Consider the following 23,510-nt stretch of genomic DNA (forward strand, 5'->3'; position numbering starts at 1 on the left):
CCTGGAATGAGTGGGAACTCAGTCACCTCCTCAGGTAGTCCCTTCCCCTTCTGGCCAGTCCCAATTTGTTAGGAAGCTTTTCCTTGCATGGAAAGGAAATCTTCTCTGCAAATTCTATCCATTGTTCCCAGTTCTGTCAAAGGGATCCAAGTAAGACAAGTTTAATCCCTTTTCCATGTAAGGGCCTTCCAATAACTGCCGTGAATTTCCCCCCAAGTCTTCTCTTCAAGAAGATAAGCATTCTCAGCCCTCTTGACTACAGGTCCAATGGGTGCTCTTTCCAATGTCCCTATAAGTGACTGATGTGACTGCACAGAGAACTTCAGCAACCAGCTTAGATTGAAAAGGAAAGAAAATCTCTTCTGAAATATGGAAGCGATGAGGCTACCACAGATGAATACAAGGAGTAGCATCTAAGAAGAGTGTCAGGGACACTGATGCTCAGAATCAGTTCAAGTTGGCCATGTGCTCTGAAGACCCCAACGAAGGACTTTTGTAAATCTGATGTGGTAGGAAAGAGGGGAACAAGAGCAGGATAAAATAAGGTTGGAACCTTACTTTTGGGGAAGATAGATGGTCAGAAACCATAGAGACAAGGCAGAGCCACTTACATCTCCATTTTGTTTCTGGACCAAGATCTTCAGACTGGGAAGGAAAGGACAAAGACAGTTAATGGTGTCAGGATCTATAATAAAAGAGCTCCGGAATAACCTCACCAAGCCCAGTCACATTCATTCCTAGGGTAGTGAAAGGACTTGAGTATAGGATTGCCATGTGGTCAATGATCTTTGATAAATTGTAGAGAATAGGAGAAATGCTGTAGGAATGGAGACAAGCAAATGTACTGATTTTTAAATAAGAGAAGAAGGCAGATTCTATAAAAGATAGGCCCTGACCCTAAGGGTATGCTAGAATTCAATATTAAATGATGGTTTGTGAGTACTGATAACTCACATTTTATGTAATGCTTTAGGATTTGTGAAGCACTTTACTTATCATCTTCCACTGAGGGTATTGGGGTACAATTATGACCTCCACTCCACAGAAAAATATAAGCTGAAATTGAAGCTCATTCATGGGAAATCCAAGTGGAAAAATCTTGCCTTGGCATTTGCCAGGTGTATGACTATGGGTCACTGAACCTCTGAGTCAGGGAACTTTTCTCCGTACCATACTATCTCACTAGGCTAAGAGCCAACATGTTTCAAGAATGTCAAGTGAGAAAAGCCCCATTTCTTTTCTCGTCAAGGTTAATAGATTGCCAATTCAGTGGAATGCTTTAGACAGAGTATGCTTGGGCATCAGAAGGAACTTGACAAAAAGACTCTCAAGATATTAGTTGGAGAGATATGTCCTAGATGATAATAGATCTAGGTGAACTCAGAACTGGCCAAATGATCAGACCCAAAGGATATTAGTAGCTTACGTTCAGCCTAGAGGGATGTCTCCCAGGGACCTACCTTTGACCGTGTTCTCTTTAATATTTTTTATCAATGATGTGGTTGAAGGCTTACTTATCAAATCTGCAAATAAAACAAAGTTGGGAGAGTTAGCTGACCTGTTGAGTGATTATGGAATTATGGTCTAATAAGATATCATCAGCCTTGAATGGTGAGCCAAATTCATTATAGGGATAACTGTAGGGCCTTAAGGTTGGAGTTCAAAAAGTCAACTTTGTAAACCCAAGATGGGGAAACTGTTGGTAGAAGCTTTTCTGAAAAGGACCTGGGTTGGGATGAAGGGACAATGTTAGTGGGCTGAATTCTCATTGGGAATCAACAGTGTGGCCAATTTGTGTGGTCCTAGGCTTCACTGGGAGCAGGATAGGGGTCTAAGAACTCTGCCCTGGTCAGACTACATCTTCAATGCTGTGTTCAGTTCTGGGTACCACATTTTACCAAAAATGCCAGTCAGCTAGACAGTATCCAGAAGAGGGAAGCCTGTATGATGAGGGGCTTTAGGATTATGCCATGTGAGCATTTACAGGTTAAAGGTACTGGAGGTATTTATCCTGGCAGGCCTGAAGGGCAGTGGCATACAAGTTGTTGCGGGTGGGTTTTGTTTTACATAAGGAAAAACATTACAACAGAGCTGTCTAAAGATAGAGTGACTTACTCTGGGTGGTAGTGAGTCTCACATCAGTGGTTTTCCAGTGGAGTTCAGATGGACATGTGTCAAGAATGTTTTAGAGAGGATTGCTGCTTCAGGAGTGGGTTGGTCTAGATTGTGTCTGACATCCCTTCCAACATTGCAATTCTAGGAATGAAATTTCCACTGAAGGGGAGAATTTCCTGGGGTGGTGAGAGCCTCAAAATTATTAGAAATTTTAAAAAAATTCTACATTTAATGAACTCTTAAAAAGAGAAACTTTTTATGTAGAAAGTAAAATAAAAGGGAAGATTATGCTAAACTGAATCTTTATGGACAGCTTGCTTTTTTCAGAGCATATAATAAATTCATTATGTTATTTTCAAAGGCATCCTACTTGTCTGTCCCCTCTGAACTTTCTCCTGTTTCCCTATGTGCATTTTTAAGATTCTTCAATATTGTTGTTCAGTCATTTCTAGTCACATCCAACTCTTTATGACCCCAGTTGGGGATTTCTCAGCAAAGATACTGGCATGGTTTGCCATTTCCTTCTCCAACTCATTTTACAGATGAGGAAGTTGAGGCAAACAGGGTTAAGTCACTTGCCCAAGGTTACATAGCTAATAAATGCCTGAGGCTAGATTTGAACTCGGGAACATGAGTTTTCCTTGCTCAAGGCCCAGCACTCTATCCATTGCAGCACATAGCTGCTCCAATAACAAGATGTTCCAATAATCCTCTTTTATTTTAATTATTTTTGCAACACTATAAATACCGCTCTCTTCCCTTTTCCCCACAAAAAAGGGAAAAACACAGTCCTTGTAACAAATAAGCAGAGTTGAGCAAAACAAATCTATGTATTTGCCATGTCCAAAAATGTATGTCTCTTTCTGCACCTTGGGTCCCAAACTATTTTTTAAATGAAATTTAGACTGAATGTATTATACCTCTTCTTTTGAAATTCTTCTTTCCTACAGATGAATATTTAATCCTTCTTCACTCTCTTATTTTGTTGGATATTTGCTTTTGATAGTCAGGCCAGTGTTTTTCCTAATTAGAAATTTAAATAGCATCTGGTACTGCATGCTCACACAGGGGAATATGTTTATGTAATACTTGGAGCCTGTCAAGATGTTTTTCATCACTACCACAGAAAATCTTTCCTAGACACCCTATTGCTGACAAGTTCTGAAAATCATACAAAAATTTCTCTGAAGGAAATCAATCTCCATGGCCCAGGGAGACCTCAGAAGAGTATATTAAAAAAGAAAAATCTTTCTTTTGGGGTAGGGAAGGTGGTATTCTTTTGGGGAGAGAGAAACTTTGAACAACAGAAAACTTGTCTGCTTTCATAAACTCTCCCTTAGTAATCTCATTGATGTGTGCTATTGGGAAGTTAAAATAATCTTCCAAATTGGGATATTTCATTAAATTTCAATGAGGTAATTAAGGAAACTCATTTTCAAAGATACACATTTATTTCGGTAGCTTGGATTTTGCTTAATCAGGAAGCTGACTGGAATGCTAAGTGTAGCTAGATTGGGCTTTTCGGGATCAGCTTTGTGAGAGGTTGTTGAAATGGATGATATGTGGGTTAAAACAACAGAGGCCACTTAACTGTGGGTAAGAACTAATTGGCTGAAAAACGTGAATAAGTAACATTGGTATTCATGTCAAGAGAAAGCCAAGATAGAGGAGGTGAATATTCAAATATACAGAGACATTATACTGTAGGCTGCACGATATTGTTAGAAATGGAAGGCAGCTTCTTAGATTTAAATTATTCTCTTAGAACAAGCTAGAAGAATAGAAACTGAATTACTTAGGAGCATGTTTTCTTCTTGATTGTATGGAATATCTTAGATTTGGTTCTTACAGATGGTAAAATATTGCTCGTGGTGGTTGTCCCACACATTTCCAAACCTATAATATGATATTGCTAATGATTGACCCTCCCTCCCCGCCCCTTTCCTTATCCCTGAATCTAGAGGTTAACAATACTTGTGGTTGAGTCCCCAGAAATGATTGTTTGTTACACTTTTGAAAGACTACAGGACCGAGTTGTCACCTCCTCTTCTCTTCTGTTTACTATCGTGTTCACATCCATCATATTGGTTGTAACCTAGGTTGAACCCAATTCCAAAAATAAAAATATTTGTATTTTGACAGATCTCAACTTTTTATTGGATAAGCAATAACTTTCTTTTTAAGAAATATTTTATTTATTTTTCGTTACATTTTGAATTTTGAGTTGTCTCCTTCCTTCCCTCCCAACCCTGTGGTCGATATTTGATATAGATGTGGAACCATGCAATACATGCTTCTGTATATCAGTTCTTTCTCTGGAGGTATATAGCATTTTCCTTCATAAGTCCTTCATAGTTGATTGAATGATCATATTACTCAAAATAGCTTGACCATTTGTAGTTACTCTTCAAATATATTGCTGTTACTGTATACAATGTTCTCTTGGTTCTGTTGGTTTTACTCTACCTTATTTCATGGAAGTCTTTCCATGGTTTTCTAAAACCAACCTGCTTGTCATTTCTTATAGCACAGTAATATTTTATTACAATCATGTACCCCAATTTATTCAGCCATTTCCCAGTTTATGGGCATCTTCTCACTTCCCAGTTCTTTGCCATCACAAAGAGAGGTGCTATAAATATTTTAGAACATACAGGTTCTCTTCCTTTGTACTGTTGGGTCAAAGAGTATATACAGTTTTATAACTCTTGGGGAACAACTTAAGCAATAGCTTTCAAAAATGGTAAATGTAATTATTGATCCTTTTAAAAAATTCATTATCCATCATGGAATTTAGAATTGAAGAAACCTTAGAGACTAGTAAGATCACTGCCTCATTTGACAGATGAAGAAATTGAGACCTAAAGTGGTTAAGTGACTTACCCAAGGTCACAAAGGCACTGAGGATTTAAGCCCAGATGCTCTGACTTCGAAACCTTTCCATTTTACCAGGCTGTCTCTCAAACTGCTGCTTGTGTAAATCAGAGGCATACAATGAAATTGGAGAATAGGTGTATTTCTATGCTAGAATCTGAGTCCAAATGCATCTATGCAGCTGAAAATTCAGGAATAGCAGCTCCACAGTATAGCTTTGAAGCGTGGCTAATCTAGTACTATAAGAAAGACCTGTTTGGGTCATGCTTGTCTTGAATTGTGGAATATGCACGACCAAGGGAGTTCTGGCAGGAGTATTGTGTTAATATCACTGCCTCTTCAATTCAACAAATATATACAAGACACTGTGCTAAGCACCATTTCTACTCCTAAGGAGCATGCAATGTGATAAGATGAGACACAAATGCAAAAAAATTATACCGTAAGTTGGGTGATTCAGTACATAGGAAAGGTAAAGCAGAATAGCTGGGCAGGGGGCATTGGGGGAAGGAGCACATTTTTATGGGTAGGGGATGTCAGGAGTGGTAGCAGGGATGAGGTAACCTTCAAACTGGGTCTTAGAGAGGAATGATATTGGATGGAGATGGGGAATTGATGAAATCAATTTCAAACATGGGGGAAGGAGGGAGTGACATGTATAAAGAAGAAGGAGCATAGAACCGGGAAAGGCTAAGATGATTTCCGAACACTGAAGCTGAAGGTTAAATACTTTGGCCACATAATGAGAAGACAGGACTCACTGGAAAAGACCGACTTTGGGAAAATTTGAAGGCAAAAGAAGAAGGGGACGGCAGAGGATGAGATGGACGTATAGTGTCATGGAAGCAACAAACATGGACAGACTTTGGGAGATAGTGAAGGACAGAAGAGCTTGGTGTGATGTGGTCCATAGGATCATGAGGTGTTAGACACAACAGAAGAGCAATAAGATGAAATCAGGAAATGATGAGTAGCCCAAATTAGCTCAGACGTGGAATGCACAGAGGGGAATAGGGTGGAATAAGACTGGAAAAGTAGATTGAAACCTGATTGTGAAGGCTCTCAAATTTCAGTCTAGAGTTTGGATTTTGATAGGCACTATAGTGCCACTGGAGTTTTTTTTTTTTAATGACAGAAGGGACATGAGCAGACCTACATATACATTAGATTACTTTGGCTGTATTATCAAGGATGATTTTGAAAAAGGGAGAGACTAGGGACAGCTTTTGCTTCCTTATATGCCTTCTCCCTCTTTTCCAATGCATCCTTCAAAGTGTTGTAGTGGAAGTAGATGAAGAAAGGAAGGTACAGATGGAAGAGATACTTCGGAGGAAAATATGTAGGTCAAACCTCAGTGATGAACTCCTGGAGAGCAGGGATTTTGTCATACTTTTTATTTCCTAAACACTTACTAGCTGTGTGTCCCTGGACAAGTCACTTAACCCTGTTTGCCTCAGTTTCCTCATCTGCAAAATGAGCTGGAGAAAGAAATGGCAAACTGCTCTGGTATCTTTGCCAAGAACGCCCCAAATGGGGTCACAAAGAGTTGGACGTGACTGAAATGACCAAACAATGACATTTCCTACAGTACCTATCTAGCTTTGTACTGAGGTGATAATACGCAAATGTGTTGAACTGACTATCATCTTGTCACCATGCCAGAGTGATAGGACAGAAGTGATACTCATAGGGCAGGTTTTCCTATTTTAGTGAAAGCTACACTACAGATCACTATGTGCCAGGGAAGTGAGATGATCCCCAGTATAATCCATAGCAGTACTTCAGGGGAGTTGGCCACCGGAACTACTAAGTATGGCAGAAGACAAAAGGTTCTTACTTCTAGGAAGTGTGGAGCACGGGGAGAATTTGGCAGCGACCTCAAAGGGCATGAAATCTGTCTTTCTGACATGTCTAGTAATCATTACCTATTCGTACAGTGTCGGCTGGTCTTCTTCCTGGAAGAAAAGGCTTTGAGTGGCAGACACCTGCCTACTCCCCAGGTTATAAAGAGAGAAGAAAGGAAACAAGCTTTAATTGAGCACCTACTGGGTGCCGGACGCTGGGCTTAGAGCTTTACAAATATAATCTCCTTTGAGCCTCATAATAACCCCAGGAAGTAGATGCTTTTATTAGGACCATTTTGCATTTGAGGAAACTGAGGTGGATCTCAACGGTTAAGTGATTTCCCCAGGGTCTCATAGCTAGTAAGTATCTGAGGCCATATTTAAACTTGAGCCTTTTGGATTCCAGACCCTGCGGTCTATCTACTGTGTCACCTAGCTGCTTCCCCTTCTGTCAGAGAGGAATATATTTTCTTAAAAATAAACATGCAAAAAATAAACCAACCAAGAAAAAGTCTGCACTGTCAAAACAAGAAGAAAAATGACGCGAAGAGGCAGAGGGGAATCCTGTACTGTTTTAGGGGGTGGGAAAATTGTCACACATAGGTGAAAAGGGAATAAGGATGATTGAATACTTGGACCCATGTAACAGATAATATGTGAGTTTCTTCCTCAAGAGGTGAGAACTGGGCGCTTTGAGAGGGAAACAGCTAAATATGTCGTTCAAAGCATGATGATGTGGACTCACAAGTGCCTTCAGATGATAGATCTCCTTGTGAGGGTCAGGGAAAGAAGAGAATGGTGGTTGTTGATTCCCTGCTGAGGTGCTGAGGGCTACAACTGGAGCATCAATTTGTGGACTTGGTAATAGAGAAGTCTATCTTCCCAGGGTGCACATATGCAGGACAGAGAACCTCCTCAGACTTGTCAGACAGAAGAAGGAAATGAAAAACTCATTAGAAGATGAGTGTCTGATAAGGGAATTTGGATTTCTGAGGCACAGCTCAGTATATAAGGATGATGGACTCCTGGCCAGTGATGGAGCGTACCTCACAAGGTCTGGCAAAAATATATTTGCTGTGTCTTGCAAGTCTAATTCTAAGGGTTTTAAAGTGGAAAGGAAGGAGGAGGGAGAAAATTCTCTGTCTCTCCATCTAGCTAGGATTTATATCTGCCAACATCTTCTTCACTCTTCTACACACTTGGGGGATACACACACACACACACACACACACACACACACAATCCAATGTGTGGGTAACAAGCAAGGTGAACTTGAAAGTCTTAATGTAAATGCCATCTTGGGGGGGTAGTAGGGAGGAGAGGGAACAAGAGAAAATTTGAAACTCAAACTTGTGGAACTGAGTGTTATAAACTAAAAATAAAAAAAATGTAAAAAAAGTCTTAATGCAAGGAGAAAAATTTACTTTTTATAGCTGATATTGAAACTTAGTAGAAAAAGGACCCATAAGTACTATATTATTCTGTGCCTTCCCCCTGCCACAAATAAACAGGTAGTTAAAGAGAGAGGCTGGTAAAGTACAGAGCAGCATTTGCATTTTAAGATAAAACCTTTTAAAGAAATCCAGGAATTATGGGATGGAGGTGGGAGAAGGGCAGCAATAGTAGACAGCATTTGGGCTAAGCAGTGGAAGCTAACACAGAAGCAATACATTAGAGAATACTATAGACCACCTATAGGGGCAGATAGGGGGTACAGTGGATAGAGTGCCTGGAGTCATGAAGACTCAACTTCCTGAGTTCAAATCTGGCTTCAGACACCTGATAGCTGTGTGACCCTGGGTAAGTCACTTAACCTTGTTTGCTTTAGTTCCTCATCTGTAAAATGAACTGGAGAAGCAAATGTCAAACCACTCCAATATCTTTACCAAGAAACCCCTAATGGGGTCACAAAGAGTCAAACATAACCGAAATGACTAAACAACATCAACAAAACAGACAACCTAAACAGAAGGAAGAACTAGATGAGGAAATATTTGAGAAACAGCTCACAAGTTTGTAAGGACTCGTTATATAACACCGACTTCAATCTTCTTGGCATCAGCTGGTGTTTTCTCTCTGCCCCAAGCTAATAATTTCTTTACTTCATCCTTTAAAATATACAAGAACTAGTTAGGGCATCTTCTAGGTCCAGTTCTCTTGGTGTGGGGGTGGGGGGAGATGACCATTCCTTGTTAGCATTTGTGATGGAGGAGAGGAAAGATGAGCATAGTCTGACATGCACCCTAGGTTTTGGAAGAGCATATTTCGAAGGCTTTGGTTAGACTTTGTAGACTAAAACTCTATAGGAGAAATTGGACTAGGAATGATAGGAAACTCTCAAGAATGGGAAATCTGAAGACATGCAAGGAAATAATTCTGAGGACCAGGAAGAGGATGAGGTTTCTAAAAAAAGTGAATGTGTATGTGCATGAACTTAAAAAATTGTACTGAAGATGAAAGCAAAGACAAGTCAAGGGAACTAAATACAAAATTCTATTAAGTTCCCAAAGAATAATGGCAGTTGTACTAGAGCTCAGAATGAGATGAGGCTGACAAAGAAACATGAATCCAGTGGATAGGGTTTGTCTCTTTCTTCCTTTCTTTTTCTTTCTTTTCCTTTCCTTTCCCATCTTGATTCCCTCTGTCTCCGTTTCTCTCCCTTCTTTCTTCTCTTTCTCCTTTTCCCCCTAATCCACTCCCTCCTTCTTTCTTTCCCTCTCTCATTCCTTCTTTTACTCCCTCTTCTACTTTTCTCCTTCCTTTCTTCTCTCATTCCCTTTCTCCATTGGAGAAAAGGAGATCAAAGAAAGGATTGCTTCTTTGCTTGACAGGCCAATCATGGACAAGGGAGAGAAGGCAGAGCCACTCAAGTCTGATGTTGCTTTTGTTTTCTCTGCCAAGGAAAAGAATATTTAGATTTAGAGGGACAGGACCAAAAATGGCTAATAGCAGCTGATGCCCCAAAGAAATACAGAGGTACCTGCTCTTCATGAGTTCACCTGGACCAGATGGACTACCTTCTTGGGTTCTGAAAGGACTTGTGGATCACTGAATCTCTGTCGATATTCTTTGAAGGATTGTGGAGAAGGGGGACTGGTGTTCCAGGACTAGAAAAGGTTCTCCCAACTTAAAAAAAAGAGAGTCTGCAAAGTGTAGGCCAGTGAATTTGACTTTGATTCCTGATAAATTCTAAAAACTATGGATAAAAGAGATGGCTGGTGAATTTCTAGAAAAAGAAACATTGATTATAAGGAGCCAGGTTGGCTTCATCAAGGATATGTCATGCAGACTAATGTTATGTCTCTTTTTAAAGACAAGATTACTAGAGTTGTAGATCAGGGCAACATTTGATATGGTTTACCTGTATTTAGAAAAGCAGTGTTTCCCATGTTAAGCTCATGGAAAACGGGATTAGAAAATACTATCGTTATATAGTCAGTCTCAGTACTAAGTGCTTGGGCCCAAAGTATAGCCATTAGTCATTCAATTTAAATTGAGAAGGAAGGGTTCCAGTAAAGTATGCCAGGGATCTATGTGTGCCCATATGTTGTTGGATGGTTTGGATAAAAGCATAGATGATGACATGTTTATCAGATGTTGGATAGCAGGAATTAAAAGATCTTGACAAGCTAATATATTGGGCTGAATCTAATAAGATATAATTTAGTAGAGATAAATATAAAGCATTACATTTAGGTTTTTAAAAAATCAGATACAAAATGGAGTAGGTAGGGCCAGATTGCATTTTATCTGAAAAAGGGAGTTTTAGGGCAGTCCGAGTTCAAAATGAGTCAATAGGATGCTATAATGCATGTCTTAAAAAAAGATATAATGAGTCTGCATGACATATTCTTGATGAAGCCAAGCTGACTCCTTACAATCAATGTTTCTTTTTTATTAGTAGATTCTAGAGTTTATCAGGAATCAAAGTCAAATTTGCTGGCTTATCCTTGGCAGACTCTCTTCTCTTTTTTGGAAAATTGGGTGGATCATTTCTAGCATTTATTAAAGTATTTACTACATGCCAATTTCTAGGCTAAGTGCTAGGGATTTAAACACAACACTGAGACAGTCTGTGCCCTCAAGGAGCTTATGTTTTAGTGGGAGGTACTATAATCCATGCCCACGAGTGTGTGTATCTTTGGTTCTAATCTCCACACTAATCTATGAATGGCAGCCAAGGAAGGGGGTTATGATTGGGAAGTCAAAAAGGTGGCCAGTGGAACCATAAAGCAGTTCTTTTAACACATTTTTTCCAGAGGCAATGGAAAGTGTGCATGTTGTATAGTGTGTGTGTGTGTGTATGTATGTTGTGTAGTAATGGTAGGGGAACCCAGAGGGTGGATGATGGGCCAAAGTAAACATGAGGATGTCCGGCCCTAGAAAGCTGGAGTTGAATGGCTTAGCTCCTAGCAACATGGCCTCTGGTGGTCAGATTTGGAGGGAGGAGCTTAATTTGTGTTTCTTATGACTCATGGTAATTCCACTGTATGTTGGTTTTATTTAGGCCACATTTGGAGACTTTATCTGTCCAATGCCCATCCGAAAATAGAATTCCCTGAACTGGAGGGCAAACAGGCTGGTGAAGGGCCTCGAAATCATGGCCTGTGAGGATTGTTTGAAGGAATTTGGGCATGAGAAGAGAGAGAAGCCTTGGGGACAGTAGGATAACCATTTTCAAGTGTTTGAGTTGTCCTATGGAAAAGGAATTAAACATGCTGTGCTTGGCCTTAAAGGTTTAACTTAGAAGCAGTAGGGTAGAAGTTGCAAAGATGCACATTTGGGCTCTATTGGGGAAAAAATTCCTAATGAGTGCTATAATAATTAATAATAATATAAATAGCTAGCATTTACATAGTTTATAAAGTTTGTAAAGCATTTTACAAACACGGTCTCATTTGATCCTCACAACTATTCTGGGAGGTAGGTGTTATTATTGTTCCTATTTTACAGTTAAAGAAACTGAGGCAAACAGGGGAAAGGACTTGCTCAGGGTCATACAGCTAGTAATTGTCTGAGGCTGGATTTTCCAGTGGGCCACATTGCTGCTATGTAAAAGTGGAACAGGTTACTTTAGAGTGTTGTGGCTTTCTTCTCACTAGAGATCTTCCAACAAAAATTGGATGACCGCTTCTCAGTATATTGTTGAGACAGCTGATAGTGCAGTGGACAGCCTGCTAGGCCTGGAGTCAGCAAGACCTGAGTTCAAATCAAGCCTCAGACATTAACTAGCTGTGTGTCCCTGGGCAAGTCACTTAACTCTGTCTCAGCTTCCTCATCTGTTACACTGATGAGGAAAAATACAAAAATACCAAAAAAGGGTAGTAATAGCACCTATCATCTCCCAGGGTTGTTGCAAGTATCAAATGAGATCATATTTGTAAAGGCTTAAAACATAGTACCTGGCATATAGTAGGCACTATATAAATGCTTATCTTTTCCCTGTTCCCCTTCTCCCCCACCATCTTGTTATGTTAAAATCAGAGTTTCTCTGAGGTCTTTTCCGCGTCACGGAGACTCTTAATTTGTGATACTGAAATACTTGGGCACATAGCAGAGTGCCTAGCTCATAATAACTGCTTAAAAATCCTTTCCAACTTTAATAGGCTTGGAAGGTCATGCAGTATTTGGAGTTAGGAAAGGGCCTGCCATTTCTCAACTCTTCAGACTAGAACCTGCATCTTTGTCTGCTTGGGTCCTATGGTGTCTGACCATATTCAGGACTTTAGGCTTTCTGGTCAGAGTTGCAACAACCAAGATGTTCTGAAGTCGTGGCAATTGAGGAGTGAAAAATCTTCCTTCTGAGCGAACAAAAACTATGTAATGGACAAGGGATTAGTTTTCAGCAACAGCTCCCTAATTTTGTATTCATAACCCTGGGTGCACACTGGGCTTCACGTGCACCTTCTGCTGATATATGTTGGGTAATTGGGTCTCCAGCAGCCCAATTTGCATGCAACGGTGGTTGCCTACCTAACATTCACGTGCCTAAAATTACAGGCTGGTTTGAAGTTGGTTGAAACCTTGCTGCTAGGTAAGTAATGAGATAAGGAAGAAATGCTTTCTGTTAATCAGCCCTTTTGGCCTCTGCTGTTCAACCTTTGCTAATTTGTTCTTTGAAGTTACACGTTTCCTTGTTGAATAAGGAGTCGTCTGAAGAGTAATTAGTGGTTTAAAAATCCATATGTGCAAACCTTGATTGTGTTTATTCACAGTATTTTCTCTTGTATCCTACCTACTCACAAGCTCCAATCTATTTCTGTGCTTTATCTTGGCTCTGTTTGGTGTCAAATACCTAGATTCTTCTATTGTTCTGCAAAGGTCTTCATGAACAAATTTGAAATTTTTATCCATTAACTAGCTTTAGCCCCCTCCACCCCCCCCTCACCCCCACCCCCCACCCCCACCGCCCCATCCCTACTGAGAGAGGGAAAAAGAAAAAACAAAACCTTCATAATGATTATAGTCAAGCCAGATAAATTCCATCATTGACCATGTCCAATATATGTCTCATCCTGCATCTCGAGTCCATCTTGGTTGTCAGGGGGTGGGTAGCATTCTTTATCAGTCCTGTGCAATTGTGGGTGGTGGCTATTGGATTATTCAAGAGTTTTTAAGTCCTTTTCAAAATTGGTTGTTGTTGTTTTTTTTTTTAACAATATTCTTCTCTTTCTCCTCATTCTGTTTCTCAAGTGTGTATTTGTTTGGGGGTTGTTTTTCCACTCCTGACCTGTGATTTATTGAGCGCTGGGAAGTCTTGGTGAAGATGGATTTTTTTTTTTATTGGTACAGATCCTAAATCATTAAAACTCACTTTCCTGGGAGTACCAAGCAGTTAAGTGACTTGTTCATGGTTATACAGATAGTAAAAAAATCTAAAGCAGAACTAGAACCCAGGTCTTCCTCTCCAGGTCAGCCCTCTCTCTGCTATATTCCCTAATTCTGAAATTTGCCATATGATAGCTGATAGAAAAACAACTCAAAGTGTATACTCTACTGACTGTTTCAGTCAAGAGGACCATTTAAAATCCTTCTCCTCTGAAAATCCCACCCCTTCTCTTCTGCTTCTGAGCTGGCATAGCTATCATCAGGAACCACTGTTTGAACAATCATTACTATGCCATCACCTTTTCCATGTATATATGCCCAGTCTCCTCAGCCAGTCAGTTTACACATTTATGGTTAGGGGCCATTTTGTATGCTTGTTTCTTTGCTTTAGAGATCCTAGTGGAATGTTTGTGCATAGAAGCTGCCCAATGAGTATTGTCGATGATAATGATGGATAGCCATTCTCAAGAGGAAGCAATTGATTTTTAAAATAAATGATTACTTTTGCATGACAGTGTAATGGAGGCTATCCTGGGAAACATGTCCTTAAATAATGTTTTTCCCTCTGTTTTAGCATGGCCGGGTTTACGGTGATAGCTCCAGATCAAATCCGAAGAGACAAGATAATGAGGGGTATGTATATTCAGTTATTCTGCGCTCTTTGCTTTACTTTGATTCTGGGGTTTTTCTGGTGTGTGGGTGTACTTCATAGATCTAATGAGTATCACTGGCTTTTGATGCTTTTATTGTTTTTAACCATTTCTTTTAAAAAATTGTTCTAAGAATAGTTGTAAATAATTGATCTATATTAAAAGACATGCTGTTGGTATTTACAACCTTATCATAAGCTAGAATTCCCATAAAACTGAAAGATTTTTATGTATACCACCAAGGCAAAACACTGCCCAGCCCCCAGCCCCTTGCCTAAAATCTTCATGGAGTTGAGGGTGTCTGCTGACACTTTTACATAATTGCACAATGTTTTCCCCAGCAGACTGTAAGCTCCTTGAGGTCAGGGATTGTTTTTGCCTTCATAGTACCAGGGCTTGCCATAGTGTCCCACAGAAATGTCTTAATAAATAAATGCCTGTTGACTGACTTTTTTCCCCTCTTGTGTGGTTAGGCCAAATTCTTTAAAATGATGATGGATATAATTTAGGAATCTCTACAGTGATCCAGGGCTTAATGTCATCTGCCCACAAAATCTAAAGAATTTGTCTCTTCACTGGACATTCTCCGTGTCTGTGGTCAGCTTCAGCAGGCAGACTTCTCCCAGATTTATGCCTCCATGGTAGTTGTAATGAGAAGACTCTTAAAACCCTCTGTTTCCTCCTTCAAAGAATTTTATGATGTTAACATGTGCATGGGAGACCCCTTATTGGAAAATAGGCTTTAAGGGAACATTTCACTCTACTGAATCAGATAGCATATTTATAGAAAAAAAAAGCTCAATGGTTTTTTATATTCTCTGGACCTTTAGTAATTATAGTAGGCTAGAATTTATATAGCACTTCAAGGTTTGCAAAGTGCTTTACATAGGTTATCTCATTTGATTCTTACAAGGAGCCTAGAAGGTAAGTGCTATTATTATCCCCATTTTGAAGAGGAGGAAATTATGACTGATAAAAGTTAAGTGACTCACTGAGGTCATGTAGCTAGTAGTTGTCTAAAGGATAATTTGGATTAGGGTCTTCCTGACTTCAAGTCCAGCATTCTATTCACTGTACCACCTAGATGTCTAGTAAACTGGGTGACTATAAAGATTTGAGCTGCCATAGAATGCTCTTTGTGAAAATTTGTTTCTTTTTATAACTGCATTCAGGTATGCATCTGAAGATTATTCTCATTTTATAGAGATGGGGAAGAAAGGTCACAGTTTGCTAAGTACTAGTATTTTCTCAGGGACCTTTTTTCTTATTGTCTTTATGCTTTTCTAAACCTCTGACATCCTTCCTTTTTGCAACTATCTTGAGGATTTATTTCCCAAGGTGAGTTGTTTTTTGTATAGATCCCTTCTGTGGATATGTTGTCTGGTTTAACCCCCCTTCCCATTTTTTTCTTTTAGTTTTAATTCTGCTATACCATACTGTCAATAATGGACTACGATATGAGAGTCAAAGCTAGGTGATTTCACTGTCACTGATGGAGGAAGAGTTCGTTATAGAAACCTTAACAGATCTTTTCCATTTTTTGTTGTCTTCTCTTCTTCTAGATGTATTAAATGCTCTTTGGGTGAACTGACTCGAATCTCCTACCAAGGTTTCTTGTTTTCCCTCCCCTATTTCTTGGTGTTTTGGGATCCCTAGCCTCACAAATCCATCATAAATCTCTAAGATTATAATCTCACACAATTTTTCTAAGATTGACCAATGAACTGATATCATAAACCAGTATATCTTTTTTCCAACTTGCATAAAGATCAAACTTTCAATTTCTTTGTTATGGTGATGGATTTAAATCTATTCAACTTAGAAAATGGTGACTTTTTTTTGCTGATGTCTGAGTTTTTTTTCATCCAATTCTCATTTTTTTTTTTTGGCACTGGTAGCTTATTTTCACAGGTCAGATTGGAATTGCCTCAATTGCATGGCATATCCCCTTATTTTTATTCTTCTAATTTGGTTTTAATTTTGATCTATTTTCTATTGTTTCTCTGACTGTACACAGATAGCTGATTCAGAAATGACTCCCACATTGGTAACCAGTTATAGCTTTTTTTTAAAATAGATTTCTTTTTTTGTGTATTGCTATTTGGTATCATTAATGGTCCAGAACCTCGCAATATTTTTTACAAGAATAAAGTCTTTATGATATTTAGGCATGAGACTTCTACATAGTTTACAACAGTGATCTCAAATTCAAATGTAAATTGAAGAGACCACTAAAACCTGCATAAGGATCCCTGCAGGCTGCATATTGACTTAGCAACCCACATATTAGCATTATCTTCTGTTCTATTTTTATTTATTTTGTTAAATATTTCCCAATTACATTTTAATCTGATTCCCGCTGTACTTGGGAATGTTTCAGTCTTAGTGGGCTATATGTTTGATACCTGTTTTAAAAACCTTTGGTTTCTCTCATTTCTTACTCCTGATTTATATTATTCAACATCTTTTTTTCATTGTCCCCATGCCTACTTTTATATTAAAGTCACAAAATGTTGTAGTAAGTATAATTTGATTTGGAAGGTGTTAAATTCTTCTCAGACCTGCCCTACCTCTTTAATCCCTATAACCAATCTTGGTACCTGGGCTGCAATTATCTTTATCATGGTTTGTTTGCAACTGCTTATTTTAGGTCCTGCAATATAGAATAACCAAGAGTTCCAAGAAATGTCTTTTGTTGCTTTTGTATGCACTATAAAGCCAACTTTTGACTCCTTTATTTGCCTCTTTATGGAGAGGTTGTGTGTCATCTTTGCATTTAAATACAACTTCCATTTGTTACCTGGCTTCATTTATAACAGGAATATTAAATCAATATGATTTAATTTTTTCTAGTAGTATGCCCACTGTAGAATGCTAGTAGCTGTTAATATATATAGATAAAATAGAGTGTGATTCTTGCCAACCTCTGCCACCATTGCTAAAAAAAGCATGATGGGACTTCACAGGACCAAGGGTCATTTTGTAATTTTTTATTTATCTCTTGTCATGCTCGAGGAATTTGTTTACCAGTTGGCACAGGCTGTCCATGATCCATCTCTCTGTGCTTCGGTCAGCCCTTAGTATGAGCCCATACTTGGTCTTTCTAGTATGGTAGTAACTGACGGAGTTTGTGCTCCACTGATTGAGCCTTTAGGAACTCATAACTACTTCTACATTACATGTCTCTAGTGAGACATCAGAGCATGACTTTTTGAACCATTGAAAACTCCTGGAAAGAAATAATTTCAAAAGAAATTGGGCTAAAATTAAAAAAAAAACCCTTAATCCCTAGCAAGTTTTAAATACCTACAATATTTTAAAAACAATATTTTAAGTCTATTTGGAATGCACTTATTAAAAATATAATTCTCCTAATTTTTTCTCTTCATTCTGTAATTGACTTTTGAAGGTTGATAAATTTAGGAAGAAAAACTAAGTTCCTGTATTTCAGTCAATGAAGCAAAATGTCATTAATTTGTTCCTCTTAAAATGGGACTCATATTGAAAGTGTGATGCCTGAGTGACTGTGAATTTCAGGTTCATTCCTGGGCATGAGTAAGGATTAGATGCTAGACACTTAGAAATCACTACCTTTAATTTTTTTCTTGGTGTTTAGAAGTAACTTTTTTCCCCTTTTGACTTTCATCAGTTTGTTTCATCTTTTCCATCTGGTTTAGTTGCTAAGAAAGAATTAGAAGATTTGGAGAAATGGAAGCAGCAACAACAGTCTAAGCCAATCCACACAAAGCCAAATAAACTAGGTAAGAAAACAGAACAGTTAAAAGAGGGAAAACAAGAATTCTTCCTCCAACGGCTCCAGCTGAACCCCCACCCACCCAAAGACCAACGGGCTCCCCTTCCCTAACAGTGTCCCCTAAGGATTCCTGGATCTTGCCATTGGTCCTACGCCTGATCTCTAAGGCCTTTCTGGACCCTCTGCAGCTCAACTTTCCAGTGTTTGTGGTCTCTCCCAATTAGAATGTGAGCTTTCTGAGAGTAGGCATATTTCTATTGCTTAACACATCCCCACATAGTAAGGACTTTTAAATGTCTTTCCATTCCAGAGGTGGTCTTAATATTGCTTTCAGTTAATTCTTTGACTGCCTACCATGTATGGTACTTGTTCTTCTGTGAGGGATATAAAGATGAAATAACACTGTAACATCCCCTTGAAGGCAAGGTCCGTATGAGTCAAGCTTTTTTTGTGGGTGTGTCATGGACCCCTTTGCCAATCTGATGAAGACTACAAGTCCTTTCTTAGAATATGACTCTTTTAAAATGATTGAAGGAAATGCTAAATTTTAGTTAGAGGTTAGTGAAAATAAAGATATAATTTTTTCCCACCTCAGACCCCCTGAAATCTATCCACAGATTCCCGTGGAGGTCTCTGGACCCCAGGTTTATTGGAAGAGATAAAATAGACATAAATATGTATAATAAAGGAGCTGAGAATGTATAAAGAGGTTAAAAAAATCTGTTAAAGATTCAAAGTGGGAGTGATAACTTTTTTTTCCTGAGGGAACTGGGGAAGGTTTCATGTACTACATGGCACTTGAAGTGGACCTTGAAGATTGAAAATGGCCAGGGTTGTAACCCTGAGCAATGGAAGTTATGAGTTTTCCTAGCTAAGGACCTTTTATTGGTCTCCTTTTGAAGTACTCACTGTGGGTTGTTCATCGTTATGGAATGTGGGATGGAGGATGTTTTTAAGTAAACACATTTCTTGTCTCTGTAGAAATCTCCCAGTTACTTTACCCAAAGCATCAACGCAGTGGTTGTCTAGTGAATGCCAGGGTACTTTTAAGTTGCCAGGGAATGGAATGAAGGCTTAATCATCAAAGCATTTAGACCCCTTCATAAATGATTGCACTGTGAAGAAAAGAGCCTACCTGGGGAACAGAATGACTGCCTGGTAGCACAAGTCAAGTTGTGAGTGAAAGACTCTCTGAGCATTTTAATCACAAGAGGGGAATGCTAATCTGTGTGGAAATGAAGGCAGAGGAGATTCTGAATGTGAGGTGAAGGTGAGCCAGGGACACAGTGGTAGGTGTGAAGAGAAATGTCATCTATGTTTTCATTGCTAAGGAGAGAGACCTTTGATCCTCAAGAGGGGCTGCTGCCAGGGTGATGAATTGCCTTGTCCAAGCTCTTCTGAGGGCTTAAATCATTCAAAAGGGAGGCCACTTAATGCGCATCTTTTAAATCATTTTTCCTTTCCATCTGGCGTGAGAACATAAATGAAGGGAACACACACTGTTGTCTTAGACCTAGTCAATACAGAGGAATCTAGAGGAAATAAACTTCCAATTAGAGTGGCAATTTGGGAAGAAAATATCCTCTTCCACCCTGTCTCCCAGGCGGTGTGGTGGAAGATAAACTTAATTTGGAAAAAAATAGTTTGTAGGTAGAAGTGATATGAAGATTGTATATGAAGGCTAATGAAACAGTCAATAAATGGGAGAACTTTCCACTGTCAAAGTGGTTAGACCAAGAATAAGAAAGATACATTATTATAATATGTAAAATTGGACTTTGGGAAAGTTTTGGGGAAAAAAACTCACTAATATTGAACCTGTACCTGTCTCTTCCACCCCCACCACTATAATAGAATAGTTTTTCTCCTTTCCATAAAATGGTAACAACTTTAGATCAAAGTCTTCAAAGTTACTTCTTCTCTGCTATCAATCATCTCTCTTCTCACACTTTCCCTCCTTCTCTACTCTCCCCCCCCCAAAAAAAAGGAGAGGGAGAAGCCCATGTGATATCTTTAGTGGTTCAATTATAAAAGCTCTCCAGAATACTGATTATTTTAATGCATGCGTGTGTGTGTGTGTGTGTGAAAATCTTTCAGAGAACTGAAATTTCTTTCAGAAATCTTTAAGTGCTGGGCCCAAAGTCAGGAAGACTCATCTTCCTAAGTTCAAATCTGGCCCCGGACACTTATGAGCTGTCTGACCCTGGGCAAGTCACTTAACCCTTTTTGCCTTAGTTCCACATCTGTAAGATGAGCTGGAGAAGGAAATGGCAAACTACTCTAGCATCTTTGCCAAGAAAACCCCAAGAAATGTATTTACTTGAAAACTTACTCCATCCCACATGCTACAATGATGAACTACCCACAGTGAGTGCTCCAAAAGGAGACCAGTAAATGGTACATAGGTCATGAAGAAGTGGACAGGACTGAAATGACTGAACAATAAAAACACAACATGCATACCAAGATTGAATAAATGTTGAGAAAATCTCTAATCACCAGTTCTTAGACAATTATTGGGCAGTCAGAATTTTTGGTATTAAGTTATTTTTGTGTGCAGCTGAGAATTAGTAAATGATCTGACTTCCTTGTTTCTTGAATAATGAGGGAAACAACCACAAATTGTGTGGGCTTATAAGGAATAAATCATGCTGGAAAATTTCCCTTGCATTTATTTATATCCATATAATATGGATTGAACCTTGGAATTTGAGAGTTTCCTATTTCAATGCAGAGCAGTAGGATACACAAAAGAGAGAAGAAAGAAAAAGGTACTCCCCAACAAAGATGTGTTAGGTCACAGTCTAGGAGGGAGAGGTGTTTTAGAATTTAAGCTTCTGGAAGAAATGAACTGAATTTATTTATTATTGAGTATAGGCACTCAAATATTGTTTGATGGTGGATAGAAGCTAAAAAATCTAAATAATTAAAATTAGAGCAAAATATTAGAAATCTAAGTAGAATAGCTTAGTCAGGAATCTTTTAAAACACATAGAAACCCTTATTCTTTAATGTCTTATTAAGGAATTCAGTTTTATTTTAATGTCCATGAGCATTAAACCATTAATAAGTAAAAGCCTGTTGCAAACTATGCCTTAACACCTCTTTGATGGCTGACATTTCAGTTAAATATTCAAGTCTTATTTATTGGTTCCTTGTCTCTAACTCTCATTTTTTTATAAGGTGGAAACCAATCAGAGGCTGATGCTAGGAAGAAGCAACAGTGTCAACTCCTACAGTCTAAATACCAGCAAAAGGTCAGAAAGAATCCATCCTATCTAGTTAATTTTATCAAGGACCTTTTTTTTTTTGCTTTCAAGTATCAGTGCTTTTAATGAATGATGAAAAAATCATGCAGTCGCTTGATCAATGTCATGAAGTTTCAAATTAATTGCAAATCAAAATGAGAGAATTAAAAAATGGAATGTCAGCAAACATCCCTGTCCCATTTGAGTAGAAATCTATGGGATGTTGCATTTTGGGAATATTACCTTGGCCAGTCCCTTAAAAGGCAGTTCTGGTGCTACTTTAAAATGCCTCTGGTCCAGCAGCCCAGCTAAGTCCATTTCATCCTACACTACTTTGAGGAAATAGGAAATAGTTTCTGTAAAATGGTCAGTGTTTGAGGGTGATGTGTCCCAGCTGTTCTTTGCTTTCTAAGGAACTTGGAATAACAACCTCTGATCATGTTGAGGCTTTAGTACAAATGATACTGTAATTTGGTTTTCATCATAATTCTGCATTTGAGATTGACTAAAAAAAGCTAATTTTTTTGAAACTGTGTCTTCTCAAAATGATTTAGCTAAAGAGAGAAGAATGTCTAAGAACCAAGAAGGAAGAGGAAGAAGCTAAACTCCAAGCAATAAAGGCGATTCAGAGAGAAAAGGTGAGCTGAAGTTTCGATGCTGAAACGGGACAGTGTGGTACAGTGGAGGACCTGAATTTAAAGCCTTCGTCTGAAACTTGTTCTTGCTGTTGTCGCTGTTTGTTTGCCCTCTGTTCTCAAAGAGGACCATGGCAGCAGCAAGGTGATGTCATGACTTGCAAGTGAATTGGATTCAAGTGAGGGAGGGCTGTGCAAGGTCACCAGTCTCACTTTCTCTTCTGGAGCCATCTGGGTCCAGTGGCAAAATATAGATCGAGACTGGCGATGGCACTGGATGCAGTGGGAGACCATGGTCCAAGCCAAGGTATTTCCCAAGTCTCTGAAGCTTAGTGCTTATGTGTGTGTGGGCAAGTCTCTGAACCTGTAACATGAAGAGATCCCTTCTGGCTTTAAACCAATGATCCTACGACCAGAAGACATTAACCATTGCAGTTTTCGAACTAATGATGATAGGTGCAGGTCTTCACTGTTTCTGACTTGGATTATTGCAAGCACCTTCTGGTTTATCTTCCTTCCTCAAGTGTCTCTGCTCCAGTCCATCCTTCACTCAGGTTCCAAATATGTCACCCCTCCTGCTTAACACATTCCAATGGCTTCCTGTTGCCTTCAGAATCAAATGTAAACTCCTCTCTTTGCCTTTGAAATCCCTTCACAGTCTGACCCCTTCCTACCTTTTCCAGTTTTCTTGTGCTTTTCCCCCCTCTACGTACTCGCTAATTCAGTGTTCTTCCTATATCATACTCCATCTCCTGATCTGGGGCTTTCGAATTAGCTTTCTTCTATCCTTGCAATATTTTTCCTTCTCAACTCTACTTCTTGGAATGGCTTATATCCTCCGCGACTCTGCTCAAATTCCACCCTCTTTAAGACACCTTTCCCAGTCCCTCTGGCTGCTAGTGCTGTCCCCTCTGAGATTATCTCCCACTTACACCACATCTGTCTTGTAGGTACCAAGTTATTTACACGTGTATTTGTACGTGAGCTTCATGAAAGCAGGGACCATCCTTATGCCCTTCTTTTTATCCCTAGTGCTGAGCACAGTGCCTGACACAGCCATGGGCAGCACTTAATAAAAGCTCATTGTTGCAGTCAAGCTCCTTGCTCCCATTACTCTATTTAAATTGCTCTATGATCAATGACTGCTTAATTAATCCAATGCCCTTTTCTTAGTCCTCTCTGCAGTTTTTGACAGTGGACAGCACTTCTGTAGCAGTAAGGCAATGATAACAATGTAGATGATAACAACTTTCTATTGGAAAATATGGTTTGTTACAAGTAACAGTTGCCCTGCCTGGGTGTCTCTCTGAATTTATTTTTGTTTTTTGGTATGTGATTTCCTTTTGTTATATTGATGTTTTTTCTTTTCTTTTTTTCTCTCTCTCTTTTTTTTTTTTTTGCATCTCTATGACCTTCCAAAAACTTCTCCCTCATAACAATTAATCATACTCAAACAAATTAAATGAATGTGTTGGCCATATCTGAGGTCATATGAGGTCTCATTCTGCACCTCTAGCCTCAATCTTCTGAAATCATGGTTGGTCACTGTGTTAATGAAAATT

The 23,510-nt window shown here is 39.0% G+C and overlaps 1 protein-coding gene across 1 annotated transcript in view; it reads left to right on the forward strand.

The window, feature by feature from the left end:
- EPSTI1 (epithelial stromal interaction 1) overlaps window positions 1-23,510 on the forward strand; it is a 118,756-nt gene that overhangs the window by 22,221 nt on the left and 73,025 nt on the right. The window contains exons 2-5 of the mRNA XM_036757063.1: window positions 14,236-14,294; window positions 17,989-18,072; window positions 21,249-21,322; window positions 21,868-21,951. Of these exons, the coding sequence (XP_036612958.1) occupies window positions 14,236-14,294; window positions 17,989-18,072; window positions 21,249-21,322; window positions 21,868-21,951 (301 nt within the window). The remainder of the gene's footprint in view (window positions 1-14,235; window positions 14,295-17,988; window positions 18,073-21,248; window positions 21,323-21,867; window positions 21,952-23,510) is intronic.

This window comes from Trichosurus vulpecula, chromosome 4 (genome assembly GCF_011100635.1).
Source record: "Trichosurus vulpecula isolate mTriVul1 chromosome 4, mTriVul1.pri, whole genome shotgun sequence".
In the NCBI taxonomy this organism is placed as follows: domain Eukaryota; kingdom Metazoa; phylum Chordata; class Mammalia; order Diprotodontia; family Phalangeridae; genus Trichosurus; species Trichosurus vulpecula.